The sequence below is a fragment of the Manis javanica genome, chromosome 15 (assembly GCF_040802235.1).
Source record: "Manis javanica isolate MJ-LG chromosome 15, MJ_LKY, whole genome shotgun sequence".
NCBI classification, from domain to species: domain Eukaryota; kingdom Metazoa; phylum Chordata; class Mammalia; order Pholidota; family Manidae; genus Manis; species Manis javanica.
Window position 1 is genome coordinate 17412501 of NC_133170.1, and position 19423 is coordinate 17431923.

General features: G+C 37.5%; 1 protein-coding gene across 8 annotated transcripts in view; it reads left to right on the forward strand.

The window, feature by feature from the left end:
• The first annotated feature begins 130 nt into the window (after positions 1–130).
• The window catches only part of LMO3 (LIM domain only 3), a 55716-nt gene continuing 36423 nt past the window's right edge, over positions 131–19423 (forward strand). The window contains exons 1-4 of one of the 8 annotated variants that reach the window (XM_073222491.1): positions 131–307; positions 1348–1474; positions 2092–2158; positions 7424–7637. In XM_073222491.1, coding sequence (XP_073078592.1) covers positions 7432–7637 — 206 coding nt within the window. In that variant the 5' untranslated portion in view covers positions 131–307; positions 1348–1474; positions 2092–2158; positions 7424–7431. Of the gene's footprint in view, positions 308–1347; positions 1475–1691; positions 2159–2318; positions 2608–2877; positions 3353–7423; positions 7638–19423 lie in introns of those variants that run through there. The other 7 variants (XM_073222492.1, XM_073222494.1, XM_073222495.1 and 4 more) reach the window with 7 other exon arrangements.

Genomic DNA, 19423 nt, shown 5'->3' on the forward strand with positions numbered 1-19423 from the left:
TGTTTTGATTTTATTTCTCCCTTTCCCCACACATACTTCTCCCTCCCTCCCTCTTCTCTTCTCAGGGCATTGGCTGAGAGCTAGCGCATATGAGATACACACACACACACACACTCTGGGGTGTTTTCAGAGTGGCTGGAGCAGAGAGGTGGGGTAGAACAGCGGGAGCTGTGCGGATGGGTGAGGTGCACATGTGCCTGCTCAGACCGGCCAGAAAAGCCAAACATAGGAAACTGCCTATGTACAGAACAAATCAGCTGAAGGGGTTCTTATTAATCTGCCGTCTGTGACTTTCGTTATTTTTCAGGTTAGTTCTGAGTTTTCTTGCCTTTTAAAGGGAGAGGAAAACAAATCACATACTATTTTATGACAGGGCTTTAAAAAAGGGAAGGGATAAAAAATAACATCAATGTGCCATTATTCTTTATGAAGAAAAGCATAATTTAGCCTAAAGATTCATAGGGATGGGGTGGATGTGCTTTCATTTTTTTTTTTTTTAACTAGAACTAGGTTAAAATTGATGGTGCTGAAAAGAAAAAAAGTTTTATGGAGTCCAACAATTGAATCTTTCTTGGCCCTTAAAACATTTCAGCCAGTGTCATTCAAATTTGGACTAATTTTAAGCCTGACCTTTGACAGAGCTTCATAAACTCTGGCGAGGATGTTATGATAGTTACCAGAAAGAGAGGATGACTTTGAAGTTTGAAAACTTAGAATGAGATATTTTAAAGCTGCCAGTGGCCTTCACAGATGCCAAGTAAAGAGAAGAAGAGGCTGGGGAGAAAGGACTGACTTCAAGAAAAAAAGAAGAAAATTACTGTCAAGGCCCCTAAAACCAGCCTATGAAGACAGGGTAGTAACGGGGAGGAAATTCAATGGCTCTTTGACCAAGTTAGTCATGTAAACATGTTTCTCAATGATTTTGGGTGTTTTTCAATGTAGTTTATGAATTTCCCATTGTAAGGAATTCAAGTAATTGCAGGAAGTGTTTCAGTGGGTAAGTGGAAGGGGGCTCAGTACTGGTTGGTGGGGAGCAAGTTCACAGTTTGGCCCCTGGGCCACTGGAATTAAGCGACGAAAGGGAAGGTGCTGTCCGCTGGCCCCGGCTGGTGTGGCAGGCCAGCCCTGCGGAGCAGCGACCTGAGCGAGTTCATTCACGAAGTCTGCATACACCCCCCCACAAACATTTCTTAGAGGGGAGGGCTTGTGTGATTTTTCTCCAGTGTATTTGGGTAGCAGTTTGATTCCCTTGCTTTAATTTCCATAATTGGTAGCTTCCGAAATGGCTCTGGCAGACAGTTTGCTTTAAATGTAGCCACCTATTCCAAAATGCCCTGGTTATTTTAGGCACCCTACCCTCTTCCACCCGAGCTCTTTCGCAGGACTTCTTTTGGACGGGGCAGGGGGAGAGAGTGCTCCCGGAGTAGACTCCTGCAGAGGTCACTTTCTGGGCGCGGGGTCGTCCCCAGTGTCTGTGAGTAGCATATGCATGTGGTTGTGCTGACTGCCCTCGCAGGCTTGTAAATTTTCACCCTGGGAAATTAGCAACAAAGCCCGATCTGTCTCGTGGCTGCTCTGCACTTTCCGAGGGCGGCTGTACTTGACTGAGCTGCAGAAACAGGCACCCGGGAGCGAGCGAGGGAGCCTGCGAGAGAGGGAGGGAGAGGAGGGAAAGCAGAGAAGAGGGGAGGGGTGGGGGCGAGAGGGAAATAGTCTTAAATCGGAAGAGAGCTGCTTCTCTGTGGTCTTGACAAGCGCTGCCTGGGCTCGGCCGGCTCAGTAATAACCGAGTGACCTTTTCTCTGGCTGTATTATGTCTGGCTGCGAAGGGATTGCATTTTGCAGCTGAGAGCCGCGGCTTCCTTCAGCTCGGCTCCTCGCTGCTGCCGGGGTAAGTTGTCTCGAGCCAGGACGGAGAGAGACAGCCTTGGACTGCAGTTGCCTAAAAGGAGGACACCTGTGGCTCAGATGCGGTCAACACCATTACTTGGCGGATCCTTGAGGACCTCATTATTTTAAACTTAAAACATAGAGATTCCCTCCCCCTCTTTTTTTTTTTTCAAACAATGCTTCTTTTTGACCTTTCCCAAGGAGAAGCGCTACAAAGCAGCCGCTGTGCTCTCTGAACGGCCTCCCCTTGTATCGCTTAATTGAGAAGGTAAGTGCAGCAACTGTGTACACACGCTTCGGCTTATTTGCGGGGTGTGTGTCTGCGGGTGCGCGCGTGCGTGTGCGGATGAGGGTTATTTTTTTTTTCTTCCCCTGCCTCCCCTAATGAGGCATAAACTGGAGCTGCAGCCCAGCTCCGCACTGCAACTTTCGCTCGGGCTGCAGCTCTGCTGAGATGGTTTTGTCTAAATCATGTGAGGCTTCATTATTTTTATGATGAGACATGAAATAGACGCAGGCGGAAGATGTTGATGGAAGGAGGGAGAGCGGCTGCGAGGCGGAATGTCTCAAGTACGACTCGAGTGGATAATAGTCAAAGTTCACGATGAGCTGCAGCATCTCTGCACCCCTGACTCCCGGGAAGAGAGGGGCAAGCAGAGTTTGGAACTGGGAAATATGCGCTCGGGCTCAGCCCACAGGAAGGGAATTCAGTCCGAGGTGGGTCCCGGACCACCTCTCCTTACTTGCTGGCATTCAGGACTCCCTCCCCCAAGAGTTGAATTACAACCTTTGGATTCTTGTTGGCACCCCACCTCTCCCCATTCTGTCCTAATAACAAAACCATGGTTCCTACGAGATGGAAAAGTGACTATTTGCAGGGGAGAGGGTGATTGGGGACAAGTGGCCAGAAGGGAGAGGTTCCAGAAACAAGGTGCCTATGTCCTAATAGGCTGAGATTCAAACTGATGCAGCCCATTTTTACGGGGACGACCCAGATTGCTGTTATGAAATACAAGTTAGATTTATGGTCTTTTTCATATTGAGCATGATATGCTATGCTAACGCTGCATGTGACAGTTTAATCAAATCCATTTGTTACCACGAAGCTAAAAGGGGCCGCTGGGATTTTAGGATTACGGGCAGAGTTAGGGAAGCATGTGGCTTTGTCATTCGCCATCATTTTGCACACTGCCACGCTGTGAGGGGCTCTGTGTGTGCGCTGTGTCTGGTCTGGCCGCCCTCCTCATCCCTTCCCCCACCCACTGTCGCCACTCTGACCCGCTCCCAAAGTGGCTTCACAATAGTCGGTCCTCGGCAGTGTAGGCTGCGCACCAGGTCCGCACTTGAGCTAAATCCAGAAGACCCCCCTCCACCTCTACCTTTGGGTTTGGTGCTCAATGCAAAGCTGCTGCAACTCGGGCACGTCTAAGTCAACTCATGCAGAAAAAGGAGAAAAGTTTTGGTAAGGTTACAATCTATCGTGGATGCACTTTGCCGGCGCTCGGCACTCTTGGCTGCTCAGAAGCCTTCCAGCTCTTCCGCTGCTTTTGTGTCTTTTTAAAAGATCCGAAATATTATTGTTGTAACTGCTTTGAAAGACTGCTGCTTAAACCAATTAATCTCGCTAGGTGCAACAAATAATGCTACATTCTTTGCAAATCATCCCTGTGTGGCTGCAAAGACACAACCACAAAAGGCTGGAGCATAAACTCCGCAAGGGATTCTTTGTTAGAGTGTATGTATGTTTCTTATTTTTTTTTTTTCTTTTTGCATGTGAGCTGCATCAAAATTGAACTCAGTCTTGCAAATCTCTTGTTGGCCTTTGCCAAGCACTAGCACTTTGCTGCCATGGTAACTGTAATTAAACTGATAAGAGTGGAAAAATGTCAGTATCTCTGAGCCTTGCAGCTGCATTGGAGAAAAAGGGAATCAAATTGGTTCCCAGCTCCATTGCTCAAAAAGGGGAGGGGGGTGGTGGAAGGATGATGGGGAGGGGGGTTGTGGAAGGATGATGGGGAGGGGGGTTGGGAGTTGAAGGGGCAGAACAGAGTTAAGCAGCTCCAGTGCCTGAGATCTGGGGACATCTATTTGCACTGTTGTCCCTTAGGGGGCTGCAGCCTGTAGGGATGCTCTGGGCCAGTGAACAGAGAGAAACAAGCTCTTAGGTCCAATCCAGTTCTCCAGTCGGGGCTGGGGGCTGGGGAGAGGATGGAGATGGGCAGGAGGAGAGAAAATCTTTTGTTTGGTACCTCTTGGCAATCGAAGGGCCTTGTTGGCCAAATTCTTTTAATCTGTGTCGCTGCTCCCAGCTGCAGAACCTGCATTCCCATTTTAGCATCTTCCTGAGGCACCTCATCTCTGCCAATCCCCTTTATGTATTCCCTCTTCCTGTTCCTTCTCCCAAATTATTCTCTGTGAATCTTCCGATGGGGACAAAATGTTTTCCATTCACTATGTGTAGTTAGTCCAAAAATATAAAAGACTGTATCTAAGTGCTGCAAATCTTTCATTATGATTATTTTTTGTTAAACCCCTGTGTGTTGTGGAGTTGTGGTTACTTTGTTGTGTTAACTACTGAAGCTGAGACTGCGCGGATGAATGGCACAGAACAAGGGAACATAATGGAGGCAATCAACCGTTAGGCCGCCTCACAATGCAATCCAGGCAATTAAAAGCTCACCAGAGTTTAAATGAAATGGTTCTACTTATTTCTGCACACTACACTGCACAGGCTATTATTTATGTCTTTTTTTTTTAATTATGATTTCCCTAAAACTGTCAAATAACTCAGAATGGCAGGGTCTCAGAGGCAATAAGAATTTCCCTCAGAACAATTTACATGCCAATCTAAAACTAGTTATGAGTCCTGATGTGCTATGAGCAACTTGTGAAATGTTTCTCGGCTCTGAACACAGAACTCTCCCTCGTTGTGCCCCTCCGGATGGTGAGGGGAGACTGCTGCCTGCTTTATGCCTTTTAGGTATCTGGCATGTGGTGACTACAAAACAGGTCATTTTCTACAACTGCTAACTTACAGAAAATTGAAAAGATATCCTTTTCAAGAGAAATGTGATGGTGTTCCCAAAAAGAAGGTACCAGGTTGGGAGTGTAAAATATCAAACTCCTTTTATGCCCAAAGCCAAACAGAATGTAAGAGTTTCAAATATTAATTGGCCTCTGAGTGCTAAATTAAAATGTCAACAAAACAAAAACATTTTGTGAAGACATGCAGGGCAGTATTACTTGTGCAAGATGTTGATATTCCCTGTCTTGGTTGCAAATCGTTTTGAATAAAGGTAGTTGACCTTCTACACTTGATGGTGGTAGTAACTCAACCAAGGGAAATATAGTTTAGCTACAACGAAAAAGGTTTAAAAATTTTTTTTCAGCTTTGTGATTTAAAAAAAAAAGTAGCCTTGTAGGCTAACTAACTAGAATAGCCACCCATAATATATCTCTAGATGTTTTCAGTAAGGAAATCCAGAATGTCATTTAGTAAAATCAAAATTTCCCCCTCCCGCCAGGTATATGGTTAAGAGGCACTTGGGTCTGTTCTGTACTGTAATTAATGGGATTCATTCCTTGTGGAGCCTCTTTGGAAGACGGTAACTAGTTCTGATCAAAGAAACTTCATTTGTTAGAAGTTCCAGAGAGAGAGATTAAGCAGAGCTATCAAGGGTTATGATTAATCTACACTAGACCCTTAGCCTCTTCAAAGAAAAGGAACAGAAAGCAGGCTGTAGGAATACCACCTGCTTTTCTGTGCAAACCCAGCTGCTAGTCCGCAGCTCCTGTGACCACGCTATGCCTGTCATGCAGAAAGAACAGCTACCCTGCCTTCCTCCCTGCCATTCTCTACTCCATTACTCAACTAGAGAAGTTTCTTTCTAAAGGCAGTTCAGCATTGTAACAATATCACATGCAATTCATGTATTATTTGTAGCTAGAAAAGTTATTCAGCTGTGAGGGTACAGTGCCTTGATGTCTCTTATCAGTGTGATTAAAAAGGGAAAAGATTGTAGAGGTAATGGAAATGGATGCTTCATCACGAGGCATCAGAGGATACTGAAGACGGTTTAGCTATTTTGGAGTAGGGAAAGGTGCAGAAGATGCTCAAGATTATAGCTTGGCATTTGTTTTCTTGAAACTGTTTCAAGTGCATCCACATTCGGTGTTTTGTATCCTTCTGTGTCCAAGTTTAAAACTTTATGCCTAGGAAAGGAGGCATGATATAGTTGCCCCATCTCTGGACTGTAAGAAGGCCACCTAGTCCAGTGCTTAACTGTCATTCAGTTTTGAGCCAGTCCCTTACCCTCTCTTGGGCCTCCATATTATAATTGCTAAAGTCAGGGAATTTTGAACCAATGATAGATAGCTGCAGTATTTTATAGTGCTGAAAATGAGTTATTTGATAAATATGAAGCTGTGAATAGTTGGTCTGGCTTTTCTTAAAACTGGGTGTTTGACTCTTAGGAAAAAAGAAACTCAAAGGTGAATATCTGGTCACTGAAAAGATTTCCATTAGATTGTAAAACCCATAGAATCCAGCTAGACCTGCCTATTTGTGATAGAGGTTTATCCCTAAAATATTTATGACCCTATCTCTACTAGAGTATTTTTATAGTATATGTATGAAATAAATATATATATATATACACACATGTATGTTTATGTAATGTATATATATTTAGATTTTACCTTCTGTTTTTTCTTTTTTCTATAAAATAAATAAGTGCATGTTTATGGTAATAAATTACATAATCCTATAGTTTGGTTTTAAATAAAAGCATGTCCATATAGTTAGGCATTCTGCCATTAATTGAGACACTGACTGATGCTTGTGAATATAAAACATTTTTAAATTTTAACATAATGAATACTTTAAAATATCAGGGGCACAGAAGGAAGTATTTGGGTGCAAACAAGTAACATAAGATCAGTGAGTGTTTTGGGTGACTGTACTGTGTGCTTAACTATAAACTTCTCTACTACTAAGTCAGGTTAGTGTCATCCCATAAGGGTGCACTGTCCTTCTACCATATTAAGTGAAAATTTTAACCAATTAAAAAAAAAACATTTTGGCTCCTATAGATGATGCACAAACTAGTTTGTTAAATAGCTTTCATTTAAGATTGTTAGCCGATCACTCACATTTTCTCTCTAAAAGAGCTGCTCTATGGAGCGAAAGGGGATGCTAGAAAATGATTTAATGTCACTTAACTTCGTGTATATCATGTCAACTTACTGTGTGCACCACGAATTCATTATTTTCACCACCTTCTATGTGTGACTTTATGAATGCTTTATTTAATAAGGACGTTATATAAAGTTTGAGCTTTTTGTTTCCGCACTGTAGTTGGATTTTAGTACGGCCCTAAAAAGGAAGGTCTACCACTCCTTGAAAAAGGCAATATTAAATATTTAACTTGTTTGAGGTCTTTTGACACCTTTTGATTCTTTCTTATAGTCCCAGCTCTCTCTCTCTCTCTTTCTCTCTCTCTCTCTCTTTTTTTTTTTTTTTGTCTTCCTTTAGGTATACAAATGCTCTCAGTCCAGCCAGACACCAAGCCGAAAGGTTGTGCTGGCTGCAACCGAAAGATTAAGGACCGGTATCTTCTAAAGGCACTGGACAAATACTGGCATGAAGACTGCCTGAAGTGTGCCTGCTGCGACTGTCGTTTGGGAGAGGTGGGCTCCACCCTGTACACTAAAGCTAATCTTATCCTTTGTCGCAGAGACTATCTGAGGTAGGAATTACCCTTGCACACCAGTGATGACTGCATTCCTTTTAAAATACATTTGTAAGTGTATTTTTTTGGTTTCACTTCCTCACTACCAGCTTATATTCCTGAAAGATGTTGACCAGCCAGCCTTCAACATGTTGCCAGGTGCCTGTTACACACACTGTTGTTTAAACAACGGTCATCAAAACGTCATACCTAATGTGTTTTGATTTGGCTTGCCTGCAGAGGATGCTCATATTTAGGGATAAATATTCCATTGCCTCTGTTCAGACTGCCCGTTCATGTCAAGGATGTATTTGGTAGAAATCAGCTTACCATTGTTGTTTTTTAATTATTATTAGTCTTTAAGTGACAAAATAGGTTGAGCATAACGTAAAGTTATTCAGCTGTCTTTCTGTTTCAGATTTGTCAGAGAATGTCAGTTTGAAATTCTTAACTGATATTTATTAGTATATCTGTTGTAAAGTTTTGAAAACTTACCACAAGTGTGACTACATCCTCCCCCTCACACCCCCAAGGCATTCCAAGTAGTCATTGTGAAGCTCACTGAGCATTAACAGCCTCCGAATTGCCAGTAGGTTCATGGAAATTAACAACATAAACTTCTCCATCATTATGGAGAAACGATAGCCACTTTCTGGACTGTAAACATCTGAACAGTTTTAGGACAATTCAGTTGTTCTTGCTCATGAAGCCGTAAAGCCCATTAAACTTGTTTCCCAGCATTTAGCACTCAACACATGAACTTGTACTTAAGAAAAATTATTTTGCTTTTCAGGGAACCTTGTGACTTGATTCAGTGGCAAATTACTTATATTAATAAAGTAGGATCTATCAAATTAGAGAAATGATATATGGCATCATTTGGCTTTTCATATTTGATACAATGAATCACATTTCTAGTCCGACATTAAGTGATGTATTTTGGATTTTTTTCCCTTATGACACAAAATTTATCAGTCAGCTGTAACTCCTTAACCATCTTGGTCATTTGGGGAGGTGTTTTCTATGGAATTTGGTGCTTCTTGGTCTATAATTTTAGTCTGACTTAATCTTTTGTATATAAAACCATATCATTTGATTAATGGTGGTGAAAGAGGGTGAATCCAATTCTGTTTATCAGATTCTCTTTACCCTCTTAGGACTGCCTCATCTGACATCCTCCTGACTAATTATGGCCACTCTGTGGTCCAAGGGCACAAAATACAAACCACAGTGCCAACCATGGGAAATGACTCTCCATGGCCAGAATTTACCTCATTGTGGTGGCATAACTAATCAGAGTGAACTTATTCCGTGAGGGTTTTTTTAGAACTTTTCTCTAAAATAAATATTTCTCCTCTGCGCATTGTGAATTAGAGCCTCGTTTCCACATAAAGCATTAGTGTTTGGTATTAGTGATTTAACATTACTTCCTGGTTCTGCTTTATCTTTACTAACTAATAGTCATGGCTTTTTCACTCTGACTTTTGCATTTGTTTATAACTGCAGTATCTCAAGTGGATTTATATTACAAGAATTCCAAAGCAAAGAGTTTGTACAGTCTGGGCAAGATGAAGGTGTTCTAATAAGTTACAGAGATGAGAATTAAGTAAAATTTAAAGTCAGTCTCTTGAAAGATCTGGATTTTTTAATGAAAGTATAAATTTGCCAATGAAATGCCTGGACTGTGAGTGTAACTTCCACAGTTGTCAACGTAATAGCAAGCAGAGAAAGTAAATAGGCTTGTTTGGTGTTATCCTTCCTTATGGTAATAAAGAATGTGATGTGTAACGGCTATCCGATAGTCTCAAGTAAGTGTTTCGTTGAAGGGAATTTATTAAAATAATTTTCACATCAGAAATCTTATCTGTAAATGATTCTCTAGGTTGCTTCTTGTGATGCACCTTTAATTTATGAGACTCAAAAATTAAATGAGTTAATGCTCACTAACTAATTTTTAAGAAGTCATACTCTTTCCAGTAAAAATCCTGGTCCTGATTGACAATATATTCATTTCTCAGTGTATAATTTCCTCTTAAATTGGTCATTACCACATTAATGGCCAGTTGTTATGCTAACAGCCCTAAGGCTTGTTAACATTTCAAACTAAGTTGTTAAGAGCAAGCTTATCCCTTATTCCAAGTGAAGGTTTGTTGTATTTAACAGGAGTTCTCTTGCAAGGAGTAATTCCTCCACACTTAAAAATCGCAGAAGTGAAATGGGGAATTGGTATGTGTGTCAAACACTGTGTTGTGTGTTATTGATTATGCCACAGATGTGGTGTGTAGTTTTATGTGGAAAGCGTGTACCTTAGTTGAAAATACTGCAATTTTACCCACACTCAGTGAAATAGTGTCAATGTTCAACCATGCATGTCTCTGATTGGCAAGTTAAAATAGTCTGGTTCTGTATGTCAAATAGACAAATATAATCAAGCAAATTCTTTTTTACAATTTTTACAATTTCATTTCCTTAAGTGTGTATGGATAGTCATTCAAAAATGTTCATTGAATGCCTACTGGAAGAGAGGCATAATTTTAGGAAATGGATTAAGTTAGCTAAGGGAAAAAACGAGGTGTACCTAAAATGTTTGTTTATTGTTTGTTAATTACACAAAACCTATAATCATCAGAGAGCAGGTAGATATTTTCATGAGCTTTGAAAATAAGTTTTTTTCTCATTTCCCCCTTAGCTCACATTTCCTTTTTGTATCATGTACAGACAATGCCTAATCATTTAAATCCTATTAAAAAATGGTTTGGTTTGATTTTTGGTGTTTGAATATTATATATTCTTTGATGCACCAAATAAGCCATAAAAAACTTACTGCTTTGTATATCTCTGTCTAAATCACTAGGCATCTAAATAAAATGTGGAAAGTGAAAAAGAAAAAATTGTTTATCCATACTAGTAAATTATTGATTATAGGCATTTACCTGAGCCAGATAATAAAAAAAGTTAAATATTTTTGCCAATTGTATTTAACTTCCTAACTAAAGCCTCCTTTCAAAAAAAAAAAATGAAAACACTTCTAATGGTGAACACTGAGTCTCGAAGTTTTAACATTATGCATTACTTTAAGTAGTGATGGCAATGACATGTTTTTACAAGTTCTTTAAATAAATTTAAGAATTTAAATCAAAAGATATTCTCTTAAGGGTGACAAACTATTTTTTGTGGTAAATTAATTTTCTCGGGGTTTTTTCCTCCTTTGTGGCACAATTAGCTGTATTTGCGAGAGAGTAAAGAAAAGATTTCACAGTTTATGTACTGAATTTCTTATCTTAACAGTTCACTTTCCATAATGAGACTGTGTGCTTTATTTTTTGGTAGAATATAAAATGCACATTTCCAATGAGAGAGAATTTGCCAGTTTGTAAAATTGTTCTCCGCCTTCAGAAACTCATTAGATAAAGGAACAGAAGGATTGATTTTTAAAAACTTTCTCTATTAGCATGCTTTCTGACTTAAAGTATGAAGTCAGTCTGCCCATCAATATTTATATGCCAAGACCTAGAAATGTATCTGTTTAAAATATACCCACCACATTTATAACTTTTTATTTTTAAAAAGTTGAGCTTATGACGAATTAGACATGGAAGCATCTTTGTACCTTGAACAGGAGCTTAAAGTAATAGAATGCCTAATGTTGATTAACCATTATTATGTAAAAATAGCAAAGTGTTAGTAATTATATTTACAGGACTCTAGTCATGGCTAACCTATCCTTATTTCCACTTAGAAGATATGAATAAAGTAGTTAATGTATAATCAGAGTTTTAGAATTAAGATATTGTGACCAAGTGTTGAGAATAAGAAGTCAGAATCAGGAGAAAACAAAATACTTCACTTTTCAGTCTGCAGGCTGTAAAGAATATCAGAATTTAACCACTCAAGCTTTTGGGGACAATTTTTGCTTGTGTTTGTATGTGTGTGTGTTAAGCTGAAAGCTTCTTACTTGTGTTATATTTTAGGCATTACGTTGATACAGGCTGTATCTTGTTTCTCTGAATGGTGTCTTAGGAGAGAATGTACTCAAAGCTGTTTGCTGTGATGTTTGCCGTGGAAGCTGCTAATAGCTCTTCCTATATATGAGAAGCTGAAACTATCTTACATAAAATTGAATGCAATTTGCTATTTTTATACGTGGATGCTTTGTTTAAAATGTAACTGTGAAGAAAAAGTGATGCTTCATGTTCCAACAGAGTTGTCAGTTAACAAAAAGGATTTAAACCTGCTACGCTGGCTATAAATTTTATATGCTTTGATATAAGAATATAATAACTTTAAAATAGAAATTTAAAACTAAATGCTATGTAGAACATTAATCTAGTTATAACTCCATTTCACAGTGATCACATCCGGTGCCTCTACATTTCTTTTAAGGTTAAATTTATATTAGTGCATAATGAAGGCCATAAAAGTAAACATGACTATGTTGTTAATACTATTTCATCTGACAATTCACAGCACAGATTTTTTTTCAATGTGGAATAAAGTGTTCATTCTTTTTTCTTCCTTGTTATCTTTTTAATATTAGGCAGTTGAAAATACCTTGCCTAAAAAGCAGGGCAGTATTAAAAATCACTTTCTATTAATTTGAATTCTGAAAATTTAAGCTTCTATGTGGAAAGAAACTCCTCTCAAATAAACTTTTTTCTGTATGAACAATGTTCATTTGAGCTTTCTTAATACTGGATTATAGTCATAGTCGTAACATTTATCATATTTCAATGTCTAAGCTATTCTTAGTATTAAGAAATATTTTGGCATGTGAGTGTATTAGACTCCATGGTCTGTTAAAAACTACTATTGTACTATTTGTAAATTATCTTATTTATAGCTTTATAAAAAACTGTCAATTTAAGTTCATTTTTTTCTTCATTATAGAAAAGCTTTATTGAATTATATTTTAAACATTTTATGAACCAGTACAAATCAGGAGTCATGATTTTATTTTGTAAAGTACTTTGAGAAGGTGCCATCACGTTAGAAAACAATTGGGGGATTCACACTAGACTTCCTGGGCAAAAACTCCTCTGCCACAATCTGTTCAAAATATTTCATCTACGTATAGAATTTATTATTTGCAAATTTATCTACAATATCTTTATGTCCTTATATCTGTTATACATCCATTTTGAGTGTTTAATAATACACTTAATTATCCTAGTTTTTTGTTTTGTTTTGGTTTGATTTATAGATATTTTCATTGAAAATATCCCCAAGAATATTAAAAATACAAAAACACTCACACTGTTTGTGTATCTCTACCGTTTTTTACCTTTTTATAAAGCACGGAGTACTTCAGTCAGGATAGTTTTTACACATAAGATGGATAGTTAGTCATACCTGGCTTAGCAGAAAAATATTCTGTTTCTATAAGTATATTTAGGATTAAGTGCATTTGGAAGAAATACATTTGAGAATTGCTAAAATTGCTTATTTTGCACTTTACAAATACATTGAACTCTGGGAAAGAATCTCTATTTTTGGTTGCTCTTAGAGTATATCAAAGTAAGCCAGCACTTCATTTATAAACTCACCAGTAACTTCCATTAAGTGACTAATAATAAATTCTAATGCTGTGTTTTGACTGCATAAACATAATTTATTAAGGAATCTCATTTTAAAAATATGCTGAAAGTAGTAATTTTGCAAATGGTTTTGATGAATATATGCATTGTAGAAATGTATTACATAGTTCAGTCTTCTGCCTCACATCAAAATTATATAGCCTAAAAGAAGAATTGCACCAACCTAAACAACCATTATATTTTCCTTCATTAAACTGTGAGGGATTGAAGTCTTATTTTGGTATTTGGTTTGAAAATGTTTTCCAGTTCCTCTAAGAAGGTCTTCCGTTATTCAAGATGATATACTGCACCCCATCCCATCTTCCAAAAGAAACCTAGCAAACATTTCTTACTTTAATCCATAAATTTTTAAATACATAAATTTCAAATGTAGGATGAGATCTTGGAAACAAGGAAAAAAAATAGTAATATTCTATTCAATTGGCAGGATTATATTTTTAAAAAAACACAGCATTTGCATTAGTCATGTTTCTTTAAAAAGCATTTTATTTTCATTTTCATTTTTTATTGCTTTAAAAAAGTGAAGACTTCTACTGCAATTTGGAATTACCCCTTGCTAAGCCTTTCAAGAGGTGTAGGTGGGTATATGCCTGCTGCACATACAGATAATTAGAATCTGTAGAACCTTATCATGAACATCAACTTCTGTCATAATTGACTTCTACCATATCACCATAGTATGGCAAGCTTTGACACTTGCAAAATTCAGATACTTGATGTCATCTAACTTTTTAGTACTGTCAGCTATAGCACTGACTTATTCTTGTAGGATGTCCAGCATTCTAAGAGGCAAGACAAGTTTTATAATACTGTAGGGCGCCTAAATTTATTCCCTTGTGACTTTTATCACCCAATTCTGTTTTTCTCAGCTCTGATGGAGTTTGATACTGTCTGTTCCATTTCTGTCTCTACCATTGTAACATACTTGTTTTTATTATTAACCATACATTTCCCTTACAAAGGTATTTATAAGAAATGTATTCAGAAGGAGAAGTTTATGTTGTGAAACAAGAAGTGTGGCACCTAGATTATCAAGTTTTACTTTAAAACAATTTATTTTCCTTGTGGAGGTTTTTGTTTCTTATTATTGATATTAATCATAAACTGTCCTCTACTGGAATTAGCACCTAAGCATTCCCTTTTATTATAATCATAGCCATATTTATTATATTCACAATCCACCCACACCAGTCACCTGTACCATTTTTGCTTCCTGCCCTATATTACCAAAACTTCTTGACTAGACTTCCGTCTTTTCAACAGTACTTTTTGTAGTCATGTAAAGTATAAATCTTCTGCTTAATTTTTTCCAACATAGTGTTAGTCTTTTTATGGTGCAAAGAATGCTGGCGGTGAACTTTGCTACTTTAAAACAAAAATCACACTTGAGATAAATAATCATCTCGGAATAGTCAGATCCCTGATTTGAAGTTGAAAATTAACATTAAGCTGTGTGTATTAAGTTAGACTCTAACCAGCATGGGTTGTTATGATACAGTTTAATATTAAAAACTCTCCAACTGGGCTACTGGGAAAATAAAAGACTCTTAGGAATTCAAAGATTATTTGCAGAGGAGTACAACAAAGCCATATTTAAGTAAAATTGTTATTACTAGTGCAGTAAAGTGTCGTCTACATTAAATCCATCATATTAATAAATATAGAACATCAATATCAGTAAACATAAATATGAAGTATCACACGGACTAGTAAGGAGGGAGGGAACTTCATAAAATGTGCTAATACTTACATTTAATAGTAATCTAAATATTGCTGAGAAAAAATAAATTCCCATTTCGTTTATGCTGTGGGAATCCCAGCAGGCACCTTCAAAGGGGAAAAGCAAATGTTAGCCATTGCTAGTTTATTCTTGTCTTCAAAACTTTAGAACAATGCCATGCTTTTATTAGAGCAATTCTAATAACAGAGGACCTACTATTTTTTAAATTATTTTATTCTCGTTTTTTAAAAAATCTCGAAATCTCTTAAGTAATGTCTTCTGATGGATCTACTTACATGTCACCGAAAATAGCAGGGTCAAGACTGTAACACTTAAAAATACCATAAGGCATTGAACATCATGTTTCTTCTGTGTTTATCACCTGCTCAATAAAAGTATATTCTTACCAATAGTTACATGTTAAACTGGGTAACATGGGTGATTAGCCATTGTTCCTTTACTTGGGTAGACGAGGGTGGGAGTAGGAGAGGTGACTGGAAAAAGCATTCCTAAATTCTAACTCTAAATAAGAGTATTTATTTCAATAGGCAAGTTTATTTGTATTTTACAGGTGAGAAGTTCAGCTATATTGTGAATATAGTTTTAAAGCATACAGTGATATAGTCATATAGTAAGTATTACATGTAAATATCTACTGAGGGCTTGTTTGTACTTTGGAAGATACAAAGAAATGATGTTTGTTGGATTGCTTAAAACTTATGTAAGTTTTTATGTAGCCATTTATTAGGAAGAAAATTTAGAAGAGTTCTGAGTGACAAGAGTCCCATCTTTCCACTGTGTCTCCTTCTGAGTAAGCAGTATTAGGGTTTATATTTATGATTACGTGCTTTGATATCTCTCTAACAGTTTCAAAAGGAAATCATTTAGTTACTTAAATATTTGAGTGCCAGTGCTTCATTCCTATAAATAATGAATGTAGAATATTATATTTCTAATTGATTTTATATAATATATAAATATAAAGTTATTAATATTTTACTATGTGAAGAATAGTTTTCAGTCTGGAAAATTTGGAAAAGACTTCAGAGCAAGTTATTTTTCAAATCTTCTATGACCGATAGAGTCTCCATTGTTAAATAACTAAGTAACATATATAATGAGTTTTAGTTTAGTTATGTCTCAAGGAACCAATATAGACAATGAGAAGTGTAATCAGGAAAGATGAGAAAAAATTTTGAAGAAGGGAGGTTATAAATAATAAGTAAAAATTGGGCTCCATAGAATCCTTTTGGAAGTCAGTAGTCCCGTTATAAAAGCGGGGCCTCGAGTTTGAGAGCTCTATTTCGGATGCAGTGCAAGATGAGACTCAGCTCTCTAACTTTCAAGCTGTTTGCACTATGCCATCTCTTCTCACAGATGTTGGTCAGCTATCAGCAGAGGTGCAAATGATGCCCCTTACATGCATAGCATGCTTGGGCCCCATTTTCCCATTCAACAAATATCATTATTCTCTATACCATAGGTACTGCACAAAGCCCTAGGATGCAGCCCTGAATACAACACAGAAATACCTCCTCCCCTTGCAAAGTTTATATTCTAGTTAGGAGAAACAGATCATCAACAAAATAAGTATTGAGTACATTTGGAGAAGATAAACACTAGAGGAACAGGGCAGCAGTATAAAAAGTTTGCAGAATTTGTATTTATGCATGTGTGTGTGAGAGAAGAGAGGGAGGGAGGGAGGGAGGAAGGGAGAGAGAGAAGGAATTAAGGAATTGATTGGGCTGGACAGAGACAGCCTTGTTGAAATGGTGACTTGAGTAAAGAAAGACCTGAAGACAGTGAAGGAGGCAGCCTTGGGATATACGGGAAGGACATTCTGAACACAAGGAGCAGTCAAGACAAAGTCCTTGCAAAGGCAGCTTTCCTGTGTGTGAGGAACATCAAGGATGCCAGTATGGTTGGAGTGAGTGAGAGCAGCAGAAGCAAGAATTAGAGACAGCCACTGGGTGGTTCTACGGTTCCCCCTGTGGCTGTTACAAGCCAGAACGCCCCTATCCTTTTCTAATTGTTCCATAGGGAAGTGGTGGTACTTCCATTTGAGAACCACTGTGAAGTTTATTCAGTTAGGTTATTCCAGGCTTAATTCCAGTTGGGATTATAGGGCTCATCTGCTAAATTGAACTGGATTATTTTTCATTTCTTATTTACTGGTAGTTTTTTTGAAGTGTCTTTTTATTTGGCTTCAATGATGATTAAGTAACAGTGATGAAAAATGTATGATTAAGTAATAGTGATGAAATATGTAACTAAAATAGACATCAGGATTTGGCCATTTGACTTGCCAGTCCATGGATGATAGTATCATTGTATACTTGAGTTTGAGTCAACACATCAACGCATGTCTACTGACATGCTTAATAGACTACACACTAAAGTATTTCAAGGTGAAATACAAAGGAATGCCTATATTGTTGAGCTAGGGCTGCCAACACAGCGTGCACAAGGGTAACACCTTGGCCAAAGATGTCTTTAAACTCTGTCCAGATCACAATGTAATTGGTATTTTTTGAATACTTAGGTAATAAAATTGCAAAGATGGTGTTTTTTCTGCCAACTTTCTACTCTTAAAGTGGAAACATCAGTTATTCAAGGTCTGAAGGCTGATTTTTTTCATTAAAGTCAAGCCAAGTCCTATTAACTTATTTTCTAGGATAAAATATTTAAAATAACACATTTGCTTTAATTATATGTCCAAATCCAGCATTGAGAGAAAATACATGAAAGACATACTGTTATTTAAAACAATTTATTTAATCACATTTTCAATGAGATGAGACAAATGTTGCATAAGCATTCTGTTTATACTCATGTTTCTCACTGGAACCTAACCCTGGCTCACTAATTTTAGTTTCACATCAAGAAGAGCTCAGCAGCTTCAAACCCCAAAGATTAACATGCATTTCTGTTTGTGAGAGTGGGACTTACATCTCCAAACTATCTTTACTTTTAGAATTATTGCAAATTTAAATTTTAAATACAAATCAAAGTACTTGAGCCTGTATTTATATTTGTAAAATGGGCTGAGATGTGTCATGGGTATTGACAGAGAAGCTTGGCTAATGTGCTTGGAATCTTACAAAGAGGCAAAACATGAACCAGTGAGTTTTCAAAAATAATAGCCATTATACTTTGTGCACAGAGAAATCCGAAACATACTTTTCAGAAAGCTAGGAGAAGGTGGTGGGCAAATGGCTTTACAAGTCTTAATTCTTGCTGTTACCAGGCACATCCTGAGTGCTTTTTTTTTTCTGTTACAACTTCCAGCAGCTTTAGAAATTATAATCTTTTTCGTCAATGAGACATCTGTTGTAACTGCCATCTTTTCCTGGTTGACTTGAAGTCCGGTATTCCTAATCACTTTGTGATTCTCACCTTCCAAAGTGAATCAATTTGCTCTTGATTTAAAGGAAAAGTCACTTGATCTTGACCTGATGGTTTGCTTGGTGTTTAAATGTCTTGTCAATAGTAGTTATTGAACTATTATCTTTGGAATAGAGAGAATATGCTTATTTGACCAAATATGTTCAGTGCTTTGTCTTGATTAACTGTGCCTTTCTGCAGTGATCAAAGAAAAAGCTGCACATTTTCAGGATATTTTAAATTTGAAAAAGTAGTTTTGATTTTCCTTTGAGGATTTATCTGCTGGGCAGTAAACCAAGCCTTTCGTTTTCACCGCAACTCAGGTTTTACTGTGATTCTGAAGTCACAAGTCTAACCTGCATTCATTTTAACATAGATAGCGTATTTTAAATCATCTCACTGCATTTCTCATTATTCCACCTCCAGAATATTCTCCATATTCTACAACTGAGAGTCGCCCCTTCCTCACCAACTATCATTAACGACAATGTGGCTGTATATTCCTATTATGATGGGTTCATCTGCTGGTTTTTACCTTCTGTGAAGATCACACTGTAAAAAGAAAAAAGTCAGACCAGTGCTTGCTGATTCTTTAAATATCTCCCCAACTACATGAGGTTGGATGTCATCCCTAGGTTTTAGAGGCCTGGTGAGTAGCGTAATGGTAATGAGTCCAGATTTGAAGTCTGCCTTGTTCTGCTACACACCAGATGTATGTTCCTAATCAAGTTACTCAACCTCGCCAAGCCTCAGTTTACTCATCTGTAATAGGAGTAGTAGACCCATTCAGAGCATTGTCAGGGGCTGAGGGGAAAGAATTGAACACACTGACCAATACTCCAATGTGAGCTTCTGTTGTTTTGAAGGAAGAACAGCATTGAGTTATGAAGATAAGATAAATGGAAAATTAAACATGAGGAGAAGATTAAAGGAACAGATTAAGATGAGGTTAAAAATGATTAATAATCAAGAATGTGAAAGGCTACTACTAGAATGAGAATCTTTTACCAACTTTTCATCTACAAAAAAAATAGCTGAAGAAATGCATAAATATCATGTGCAACTGGTAGGATAGCAAAGCCAGATAGGAAAATAAAAAAAAATCT